The sequence below is a fragment of the Paramormyrops kingsleyae genome, chromosome 9 (assembly GCF_048594095.1).
Source record: "Paramormyrops kingsleyae isolate MSU_618 chromosome 9, PKINGS_0.4, whole genome shotgun sequence".
NCBI lineage: Eukaryota > Metazoa > Chordata > Actinopteri > Osteoglossiformes > Mormyridae > Paramormyrops > Paramormyrops kingsleyae.
The window spans coordinates 2,967,246-2,979,312 of record NC_132805.1 but is presented as its reverse complement, the minus strand read 5'-3'; the positions used below and the strand labels follow the sequence as shown (position 1 = coordinate 2,979,312).

Here is a 12,067-nt window from a genome sequence, read left to right as displayed (position 1 = left end):
GTCTGTGTGTATCTCCCTCCTGTGAAGTAAGTGTCAGACAGCAAGTCCTCTGTTTGCTGCAGGTGCCCCGAAAGCCTCCGCCCTGACTCAGTGCGGCCGTGCTCACTTCCTTGCAAACGGGACTGTATAGCTACCGGCTTCAGCGACTGGACCCCGTGTCCATCCACCTGCCCAGAAGGTATCTCCATGATCATCTGTCAAAGCATTACAACAAGCATAATCATTTCTATTTAAGGAGTAACGTGGGAGTGAGGACTGTGCTTTCTCCACTCCACTCAGTGATTAGCTGTTACTTTTGGAAAACCAACTTAGTGAAACTGGGCCCCCCATTAACGACACAATGGAAATGAGTTTTAAATTACTTGTGCGAAAAACATCACCATCGTCAATTAACCTCTAGCAGAAGAACGACACTAATTTCCAGTGAGAGGAGTCTTAATCTATTGCACAATAGCGTATACATACATATACGCATGCGTGTACAGCCACCTACATGTCCTGGTTTATGGAGGCTTTCAGTTTGAGCTGCAGCCTTTCAGAAATAGACATTTTTAGAAAATATTACAACAGCTATTACACAGTGTAATTGCTTTATAGTAAATCTATGGTGTTAAATCAGCAGCATTCATTAGCTAACGTCATTAATATACAAACACTACAAATTGACTTCAGTTAAATTGGAAATTCTGTTCTAATCAAGCCCATTTTGTGTACTAGGGTGTAAATACAAGCTTTAGGTGAAATGAGTAATGCACTCTACATTGGTTAAAACCAGAGAACAGGAGCCTAAATCAATAACCCCTTTCGATTTCATTAACCAGCCTCTGACATGATCATGTCCTAAGCTACATCTTTATCTTGGTTATGGCAGAAGGCAGCGCATCACAGTAAGCTACAACTGTCAATACCTTCACAGGAGATAACCTCCCTATCATAAAACTCTGTTATTTGTGAATTGTAGCCATTTTTACTAGCACAGTCAGATATTTGTACCTAGTCAAACCACTTTCTTCCTCCTGGAAGAGTGGCGGACTGAAAATAATGAGGTAAATCTCAAACTACAAGCGGTGGAAAAACACAGGACTGCAGTGTCTGTCATTCATTGGTTAAAAAATTGTATTTGGAGGTGCAAGTGTGACGGTGAAGCAGTCTCGGAATCGCATCATTATTCAGTGGCCAACCAATGGGGGCCAAGACTGTCCTGAAGTGCTTTATGAGGAAAGGACGTGTGACGCCCCAACTGTCTGTCAGGAATACAGGTATGGGTGCAGTTTAATACCAAACAAATGATCCCTGGCAATTTTATTGCTCTTACTGTTACCCTGTTCCTCTTACTGTTATGTATGTACAGACACTCCTCTACTTCTGAATTTTCAATTTACGAACTTTCAGACGAACAAAGAGGACTGTAATTCCAAATTGTGTACATTGGGCTCCTTTTCCTGTCCGCAACATCAGTTTTTTTTGTTGAATGACGACTTACGAACATTTCAAGTTACGAACGGCCGTTCGGAACGTATCTCATTCGTAAGTAGAGGAGCATCTGTACTGCTATGTATGCACTGTTATGTCGATACTAACATCGCTTCATTCATCATTACCAGTATAGCTGCCACAACAACAACAACAATAATAATAACGATAATAGTAAACTGGCTTCGGGATGTTCGGGATGTGTGGTGTAGTGAGCGGGCATATGAAGGCTGTCCCCGTGGCAGGTGGAAGACTCACAAGTGGCGTCGCTGCCAGCTGGTCCCTTGGTACATTCGCCAGGACAGCCCAGGTGCCCAGGAGAGCTGTGGGCCGGGCATTCAGATGAGAGGTAACTCCGAATGCACAGCCATTTGCCGAATAACCTCGACTAACGATCACTATAAGACTTGAAATGATCTAAGGCAGCGCTGTCCACAGGACATGTATCGCAAGCAGTAATTAATCACGGAGTATGTGATTTGAAGGAGAGATTCTGACTGTGATGCTGTTCAGACCCAGCTGTTCAGGGGGAGTCCAAGGTGAGCCTCACCCAAATAATCACAACCTTGGCCCACCCCCGGGCTGGACAAATGCCAATCAAAGATTTTTATATTGTAAATGAGCAGGAAGGAAGCCAGTTTTTTTAGATGGAATTTTTGATCTGGTCTGTCACACCCAAACTTCCCCCTCTCTCTCTCCCCCCCCCCCAGAAAATCCTGTGGTCCACTCCACAGCCCAGCCTGGTGCCATGGCTAAAACCCATCACAGGCAGAACTTAAAGGCATTCATATTCAGAATTATGGCCTCTCTTTTGCTCCAAACCTTCGTGTGCTTGCTCAGTGTATCTTCATTAAAGATAAGGACAAAGAAACCCTTTATCACAATTGTAATGGTTTATAAAAACAGTGTCTTTCACTTTTTTAAGAACATGTCAAAAACCTTTTTTTTTCCGGGCTCTGGGTTCCAGCATTTCACCAGCATTGGGACACTCTTCACTACACTGGAGGTGATGTGTAGCTGAGGATTGGAGGCTGGCTGACAGACGTGTAAAGACCCTGTCATTTACTGTAAATATTGAAATATAGGGACAGTAGGTCAAAAGGCATGGAGGCTGATTGACAGAAGGCAACGGGGAATATGTCTAGTGTGTGTTGATAAGGGAAATTACTGGCTGCTTGCACAATGTATAAATTAGGATCTCTATATTTCCACTATAGAACAAGGATGTCTCAATGATATAAAAAGTGGAACAAAGAAATCTGTGTCTCAGTTAAAGGTGCAATTTTTTAGGATACAAAGGATACAATTTACTAAATGATCTCACACAATGTAATAGAATAATTCCTCGGCCTGTATTAAGGATTACGTACCTCACACATTGCTAAATCAAAATTTGTTGTCCCCACAAAATCAGTAGAGATGACTGTAGGTAGCACCTCTTTGCCCACAGTCACGTTCTTTATACTGTGATAGAGCAAACCCCTTCCCCCACCAGTGGGTGTAGAATGAATGGGGGGGGTCCTCTTTGTGGTCCCTCCACCCCGCCCACACTCATGGCCTATGTTAGGTAGCACGTGCAGCTTTTTATCAGGGTCTTATCAACATTAGCTGAGGCTTGTTTGAAGTGGATCATCCAGGCAGAGACCTACCATAGCAAAGTGGTCTTGAGTTAACCCAGAGTCCGACCCATTCGCCATTCACAGTGAAGAATACAGTCCCAAAAAAACGACTGAAGAGGTTTACGTGTGTGTGTGTGGTTAGGTGTGAGGAAATGTGCTGTTGAGAGGCAAATAGATTTTTCTTTCTCTTTGTTTACTTGGTCTTAGCAACCCCACGGGTCATTTGGAAAAAAAAAGATGTGGTTGAATCAGTAGTGTGATTTTGTCACCGAGGGAGTCGTTATGGGACTGGCCTGACTTCCGCCCGCCCACCCACGCCATGGTTTCTGGCTCCGTTATTGGCAGAGACCCTGTTAGTTGCTTGTTGTTTTATGGCATAACTTGGTACCGAACACTGAATTATCACTGGAATACAGTAAAGAGGTACCGGAATATACAGTATGATCCCAATGACAGATTTATGCAACTGTAAATTTGCGCTTGTAAATGATCTAACTGGCCTTATTATGTTACTCTCCTGAAGAGTATTTACACGTGGTCTGGGAATTAATAGCATTTCACTGTATGTCACATCCTGAACAGCTCTCGGATCTTTTTTAGGAACTTGAGTCCATGTGATTAGTTACAGCTGTTCTCTGTATTGTCGCTTCTGGCAGCTCGGCTTCCAGTGCTATTTCCCACCGTTTCCTTCCCTGACTTGTAACCCCGCAGCCGTCTCGTGTCGGGGGCAGGAGGGCGGGGCGGCCGACATCGCGGAATGCATGAAGTCCGCCGGCCCCATGCCAGGCGTCACGCAGACCTGCCAGCACCCGTGTCAGGACCACTGTCAGCTCACCAGCTGGTCCAAGTTCTCGCACTGTACTGCAGACTGCGTGGGCGGGAGGACGCGGAAACGGGTCCTCATAGGTAAGGAATGCTAGCATTTATATATATATATATGTGCGTATATATAGTAAATGAGCAGAGTGTGGATAAAATATTGGAAACACCAAATGAAACGAATCACAATTACAGTCACAGCTAGGGCTGGGCGATGTACTAATGTTCTAATATCGAATTTGCATGTTATGTATGTGCAGTTGTCACATCGCATCGGCCGCGATAGTCACTTGGGTTGAGATCAGGTTTGGGCCCAATCTAATTTTACCATCATACCATCCAGACATTATACAGTGGTATATAGCTTTGCAATTTTAATGATTGTTCCTTTTCAAGATTATCTGGTATATTTAAAAAAAAAAATCAGTGTAAATTTCACTGCCTCAGCTTTTGCTTGAGCTCTACATGCGCTCTTCAAGACAATCATGATCATTCTTGTCCTTGCTGTCGGCCTCATCCATGCACCGTGTGAAACATCGAGAAACACTGAACAAAAATGAGTGAAAAAGAGAAAAGTGAACAAGAACTGGTTACCAAAAGACATCAGCCTTCTGCTGCATGGAAATATTTAGCATTTCATAGCGATGATATTAAACAAAAGCAAGTGATTTGCTGGCACAACTCACAAAACAAACTTATCTGATGGACTCTATTGGTAGATGATTGTTGTATTTCGCTGTAGTTTTGGTTACATTTTGAATACATATTACATTATTTATTTGACATTTTTCTAGAGTGGAGTGGTTCAACTCGCTTGTCATCGATATGTAATCTTAATTAATGCAAATCTGGATGAAAATAAATGTTGAGATATTGTATAAGCATGTGGAAACAATGTCATGATGAACATGCACCGTAATCAAAGCTAAAGGTGGTCCAACAAAATATTAACGTGTGCAGCCTTTTTTTTGCCCTAGCAGTGTATAACAGTGGCCTGAACATTGATATTTTGATAAGTGAATCTTCAAAACAGCATGAGGTAACTAATGAAGAGGCTTAAGAGTCTGAATTTAAGGTGTATCAGGTACAAAAATCAGAAAAGTCGTTTAGTGTGTCGAGGGAAACAGTCTCAACAATCACATCAGCTTCTGAGGAACACTGACAAGCAGCTTTAGTAAAGAGGAAGAACAGGAGCATATTGAAGTTCACAGGCAGAGACAGGATGACACTTAACAGCAAAGATGAAAGACAGTACAAAGGTAGAGCGTCAAGAATTACCACAGAGTCTTAAGAGGAAATGCACTGCACTATGTGAGCTAGAATTTATGACTGGGCTGCTGTTTGGAAATTGCTCGTATTTAAGGTCAAAGCACAACGATGCATCAGCTGGTAGCACATACAAAAGAACCAAATCCCTGAGGGAGACTCCGGGAAAGTTGGCTACTTTCTGTCATGATATGGTGCAAACATGGTTCCCTCATGATGTCCCCATATTCCAAGATGACAGAGGCCTAAAGACACAGTTACACAAATTGAAATGTGGCTTCACGAATACAGGATGAAGTCGAATCCCTCCCAATCGTCAGATCTAAACTTTTATGAACCTTTAAGGGAAGTTTTGGAGCTCAGAGTGCAAAGAATATTTCTGCCTCTTTTATCCATCAAAGACCTGGAGGTTTTTCTTCTCAGAGATATATTTATCTCTGTATATATTAATATTTATACATATTTATTTATATCTATCATGTAAGCAGTATCCTGTAGTGCTGTTTTACTCACTGACATTATTTACCTATAAATAAACTTGCATATTTTTTTTCCCAGAAAAAACAAAATATATAGAGGATAAAGTGGATCAACCTTAATCTGACAAAATAAATAATAATACTAATAATAACTTAGAAGTAAAAAGCTTAAGACACTTTTGCTTTTTTTTTCAAGAAACACTGAGCCGGTTTCAGAACATGAGCATGAAAAAATTTATGGAAAAACAGCATCTCTGCAACAGAGCTGTTTTGTTAATTTCTGTTATGTGTAATTCGTACAACATGTAAAGTACTTTGGCTGTATTTTGACTGCACTGGACAGTAAAATTAACTGTCGAAAGATTTCGCTCCACCAAAATCCAGGGAAGAGCAAGAAGAGGGAGCAGTGCCGGAACCCGCAGACGTACCCCCTGAGTGAGACTCAGTACTGCCCCTGCAACAAGTACAGCGCCCTGCCTGTGGGCAACTGGTCAGACTGCATCCTCCCGGAAGGCCGACTGGAGGGCGTACTGGGAATGAAGGTGCAGGGAGACATAAAGGAGTGTGGTCAGGGATACCGCTACCAGGCTGTCATGTGCTATGACCAGAACGAACGTCCTGTGGAAACATCACGCTGCAACAGTCATGGTGAGCCTCACGGTGTTATAGTTCCTTAAGGGGGGTGGGGTTAGGGTTAGGGTTAGGTTTAGGTTAGGGTTAGGATTAGGTTAAAGTAAAGTGTGAAAATGAGCAATTTCACCAGAAAGCATGCATGGTAGGCCACACACCTCTATATAAGCCATACACCTCATACTCTACACCAGTTTGATACTTGAAACAGTATGCTTACATTGAGACAAGGTCAGGCCAGTGGACATGCACGGGGGCTGCACTTACAGCAGAGTTTAGAGGGATTCATGTTCTCCCTCTTGGGCTGTCCATCCTGCTAACCTTAACAGCATGCTGGAACTATGCACCAGTTGATTATTCCCCCAGAGGCGGCCTTGCAGATTAGTGGGTGTTGTTTATTTCGAATTTCAAGGGAAGGAATCGGTGTAAAAGGATATGCTGCTTTTAGCAGCCATGAAATGCACCTTAAGCATGAAATTTTGGTATTGTCCCTTGTTTTGTACAAGAAGAATCCTGCTCATGCAGATAACCAAACTGCAGAGGCCTTTCAAATACATCTCACACATAGTCATCCTGGACAGAGGCAAGGTTCATGTGAATTTGTAGGGAGTACAATTAGGTAGAGGCTGGTGGATTTGTAGAGGTAGGGTTCATATGGGCATGGAGGGTGTAGGATTAGCTAGAGGCAGTTAGATATGTAGAGGCAGGGTTCCTGTGGGTATGGAGGGTGTAGGGTTTGCTAGAGGTAGTTAGATATGTAGAGGCAGGGTTCCTGTGGGGATGGAGGATGTAGGGTTTGCTAGAGGTAGTTAGATATGTAGAGGCTGGGTTCCTGTGGGTATGGAGGATGTAGGGTTTGCTAGAGGTAGTTGGATATGTAGAGACAGGGTTCCTGTGATTATGGAAGGTATTGGGTTTGCTAGAGGTAGTTGGATATTTAAATGTAGCACTCATTACAAAAGGACCCAATAAAGAGTGGCTAAGGGGCAGCGAGGAATGACATGGGACTCATATAATGACAGTGAGTAATACTGGTAGTTTGTAAATGACCCCTAGATCCAACTATATTGGTTAGTAATGTCTGCATGTTATTAAAGAGTGTGTTAGGAAGGATTCCCTGAGCTGGTAGTAAAAGTAAACTCTGTAGTAGATAAAGCAATTATAAATGAAACTGAGATCATTTAAATATAGAACATTAACAGGAGAAATCAGACATTGCATTATGCACAGAGATGATGTTAATTCACAGAAGGTGAGTTTTTGCTAAACAAATAGCATAATCTAAAGAGGGTCAACTGGTTTTCTCTTTCACATATAACCTTATTAGCTTGAGAAGGCTCTCCCTCAAGCTATGATTAGAGAAGTGACACTCAATAACACTTAATGTGAGAAAGACCCCCCCCCCCAGCAAATGGCAGAGGTGCTGTTAGTGCTGCAAATTGGTATTTGTGATCAGATAAAGCTTTGCTCGGTGTATTTCTGCTGGAGGGAATCTGTTCATTGTTTTTCTTGTTAAATTAACTTTTTTTCACAGACATAGGATATTGTCAATTTAAAACATACTCAAACGCTGTAGAAAAGCTTAATAAAAATATAATAACTTACTAAAATTTCTGTGTGGCTCTTACACACTAAATAAGACAAAAATATCTCCCAAAATAATAACAAGCACAGTAAAATTCCACAATTTCTTGCTGCAAAACCTTCTTTCAGTCCAGTATAAGAAAATCCCCCTAAATGTCACATGATCCGCTCGAATTTCAACTGATTTTTAATATAGATGCTTTCTATAAGGGGTGCATAACATGCCTTTATGTCTGCCATACATATTTCATTCTGGTATATGTATAGCAAGCAGGTGGCTCAGTGAGTTGTACTGTTGCCTTATATTTCTCGGGTTGGGGGCTTAAGTCTGGATTTGTGCGGATGGCGTTTGCCTATTGATTGCTGCACGGATCACCTCTGGGTTTAGGGGACTGGGCGTCTCTGAACTGCCCATAGTGTGTGATAAGACATGCATATTGTATTGTATCCCATCCAATACATTTACATATCAGTACATAACCAATACATTTACATATCAGTACATAACCGTAGACATGAATTCCTGAAGGATGTTTGACCCCAGAGTGGCACCCCTGGCATTAGGGTATATCGAGGAGGCGTGCATCATCGCCTGCCCCTCAGACTGCAAGCTCAGCGAGTGGTCCAGCTGGTCTCGCTGCAGCAAGTCCTGTGGCAGCGGAGTCAAGGTCCGGTCCAAATGGCTGCGAGAGAAGCCGTACAACGGTGGGCGTCCGTGTCCCAAACTGGACCACATCAACCAGGTAAAGTGTGACCTCACGTGCTCAGTGTGGTCATATGCATAATGAACAATGCAAAAAATGCAGTACACTATATATGTATTTTCATATGTTTTATTTACAGTATATGAAAGAATTATTGTAATTATGCATTTAAAAATGTATATGCTTGGCATTTTTGGATACATATTATAAAATTTTATGACCAGAAACTGATGCTAGAATTTTATGTGAAATATAATGTTATTTAATGATGATGTTTAGGATATTTTACATGAACCTGGTCCATTTACGATCACATTGAAAGATTAAGAAATTATTAAACATTAAAACAATGCTTTATCTTCCAGTACACTCGCATTATAAAAAAGCTTTGCAAACTGCTTCTCACGATTTTAATTCTTCCCGTTAATGAAATTTCTCCCCGCTCCATTTCTCATATGGAAAATGGTTCACCAACAGGCACAGGTGAGCAAACTAAACATATGATATTGTAAAATAATTGCATCGATAACCATCTGCACATTCTGCATGTTTGTATATCTTATCCATCCTGTACGGTGCCCTCGTATGGACTCCTCGTATGGACTCCTCGTATGGACTCCTCGTATGTTTACTACCGTTTCCTGTTATGTTTCTCGTGATGCCAGGTGTATGAAGTGATTCCCTGTGTCAGTGACTGCAGTCAGTACATGTGGGTGGCTGAGCCCTGGAGCACCTGGAAGATCAGCAGTGTAGAGCAGAAGAACTGCGGCGAGGGGGCTCGCACCCGGAAAGTCCGGTAAGCGGTGCCTTGGGGTTTTTTTTTAATTCTGCTTTGTTTGCCTTTTGCACCAGTATTATTACAGCCACACTGGAATGTGGCTTTTCACATATCCCATCTTGCGGTGCTTTGAGACACACGCATATACACATACACAGTTGAGAGCAAAGCTGGGGTCCGAGAGCAGCGTCAAGCCATTTAAGCGGCACCCCGGAAGTTTTCTGGGGGGGGGGGGCGGGGGGGGGCTTAAGGGGCTTGCTCAAGGGTCCACTAAACATGGGACTGTTCTACTGAGGATGGGACTTGAACCGACGACCTTCTGATCAGACGCGGAGGCCTAATCCCCATAACCACACCATCGCCGTCCTTCACATCAGCTGTGCGAATTGCACGGGGAACACGTGTTTGCTTTCCCCCCCCCCCCCGAAAGGTGCATGCAGAACACCAGTGATGGGCCGTCTGAGGTGGTGGAGGAGTACTTGTGTGACCCTGAGGAGATGCCGGCTGGCACTGAGCACGGCCACCTGCCCTGTCCCGAGGACTGCGTCCTGTCCGACTGGGGGCCCTGGGGTCGCTGCATCTTGGTGAGAGTCGGCCGACACCTGCCTGCAAATCCATTTCACACCTTCGGAAGCGAGAAGCAGGGCCACCCATGTGCTGAGGGGGGGGGCAGGGGTGTGTAAACGAGGCTGTTTGAGGGCCAACGCTCCACTACGGCGTCTGCACCTGAGGAGAGGAAGTGCTAAATGCGGCATGGCTTTTTTTTTTGCCAATTTGAGCCTCGACACGGCCTCAGCGGGTCTCTCCTGCAGAGCTGGCTGATGCATAATTCATGGTGAGGGGGCCGAAGGGGGGGGGACAGGTGGGCGGAGGACTGAGACGGTCCCAGAGACGTAAGCTTTCGAGCTCCGGAGCTCTCTGAAGCTGTGCGGGTAGCTAAGGCGCAGGGAAAACGAGGCTTTACGTATTAATGCATTTTCACGTTAATACCTGCCAGCCCATAATCCATACCTACACCCTCCCCCAAGTGTTCTGCCCACGGATCTACCAGCGAGGCTAATTACTGTGGCTGTGGGAATATCCCGCTGGGGGCCCGAAGGCATTCGACCCAAGAAATAGCTTGACTTCAGAAAAGATCATTTTAATCCGCTGCAAAAAATAATATCTGGGTCATAAATCACTCCGGGATGTGACAGGTGTTAACTGAAAACTGCCACATTCACAGAAACGTAAGCAGGTTGTCTTGCATTCATCTTTAATTAACTGTTGACCCTCGCAGAAAGTACAAAGCAACGGTAAATTTTCTTGTATTTTATCTGCTAATGAGTTAGCGGCAACATAAATATGCACCGAAGGATTGCATGTCGTAAACGGCTGACCTCATACCCACCATTCAGAAAATACTGCATTGTCCTTCTAACTGAATGTGAGAACGTAATTTGCAGTCTGTCCTTGAGTGAAGACAAAAAGAAATGATACTAAAACTCCAGATGTATGTACCTTTCTTTTAAAGCCCTGACTTTCACAGAGGAATTTGTGTCGGATTTTTTTTGCAGCCATGCAATGGGTACAACAGGAGGGAGCGGACGGCACGCGTGCTGAGGCTGCCGGAAGCAGGGAGACAGTGTCCAAACGCGACCCAGACTGAGGCCTGCGCCCTGAACATCAACTGCTACTACTTTATCTATAACATCACAGGTAAACACGTACGCCTGCTGTGGCTAGACTTAGGGGTGTAGCTAGAAATATTGGGTCCCTTGACAAAATGCCACCATTCAAAGACATGCAGGTTCTTTGTACATATGTACAAGCGGGTGGGACAGGCCTACGACGGTCGGCTTTGGGGCTCCCATAAAGCGCTGGGGCCCTCGACGGTCGGCTTTGGGGCTCCCATACAGCGCTGGGGCCCTCGACGGTCGGCTTTGGGGCTCCCATAAAGCGCTGGGGCCCTCGACGGTCTGCTTTGGGGCTCCCATACAGCACTGGGGCCCTCGACGGTCGGCTTTGGGGCTCCCATAAAGCGCTGGGGCCCTCGACGGTCGGCTTTGGGGCTCCCATACAGCGCTGGGGCCCTCGACGGTCGGCTTTGGGGCTCCCATAAAGCGCTGGGGCCCTCGACGGTCTGCTTTGGGGCTCCCATACAGCACTGGGGCCCTCGACGGTCGGCTTTGGGGCTCCCATAAAGCGCTGGGGCCCTCGACGGTCGGCTTTGGGGCTCCCATACAGCGCTGGGGCCCTCGACGGTCGGCTTTGGGACTCCCATAAAGCGCTGGGGCCCTCGACGGTCGGCTTTGGGGCTCCCATAAAGCGCTGGGGCCCTCGACGGTCGGCTTTGGGGCTCCCATACAGCGCTGGGGCCCTCGATGGTCGGCTTTGGGGCTCCCATAAAACGCGAGGCCCCCTGAATCTCTCAGGGTATGAATGCCCCTCTAAGGCCCCTGGATAGAGAGCTACACTGCGGAGGAAGAAGCCCACAGCTCATAAATACCTACACAGCCTACGCTTCACCCGGAGCACAACTCAGTCTTTTTCCCTCCTGCTTCCACACAGCTTATTTATCCTCACGAAGGCAATTAATCCAAAGCAGGGCCAGCTGTGTGTCATTAAACAGAGCCATTGGGAGGCAGGCAACTGATAATCGATGGCTTCCACATGTTTAAATCTTATATCGTAATGTCAGGTATTACAGAATGAAGAAAGATGATCTGAGCTCTT

General features: G+C 44.9%; 1 protein-coding gene across 1 annotated transcript in view; it reads left to right on the top strand.

Moving 5' to 3' along the window:
• Nucleotides 1–12,067, top strand: part of thsd7ab (thrombospondin, type I, domain containing 7Ab) — a 90,772-nt gene that overhangs the window by 57,478 nt on the left and 21,227 nt on the right. Inside the window, exons 10-19 of the mRNA XM_023802723.2 lie at nucleotides 63–178; nucleotides 1,127–1,259; nucleotides 1,719–1,822; nucleotides 3,804–3,998; nucleotides 6,041–6,304; nucleotides 8,435–8,613; nucleotides 9,052–9,057; nucleotides 9,240–9,370; nucleotides 9,783–9,936; nucleotides 10,909–11,050. Of these exons, the coding sequence (XP_023658491.2) occupies nucleotides 63–178; nucleotides 1,127–1,259; nucleotides 1,719–1,822; nucleotides 3,804–3,998; nucleotides 6,041–6,304; nucleotides 8,435–8,613; nucleotides 9,052–9,057; nucleotides 9,240–9,370; nucleotides 9,783–9,936; nucleotides 10,909–11,050 (1,424 nt within the window). The remainder of the gene's footprint in view (nucleotides 1–62; nucleotides 179–1,126; nucleotides 1,260–1,718; nucleotides 1,823–3,803; nucleotides 3,999–6,040; nucleotides 6,305–8,434; nucleotides 8,614–9,051; nucleotides 9,058–9,239; nucleotides 9,371–9,782; nucleotides 9,937–10,908; nucleotides 11,051–12,067) is intronic.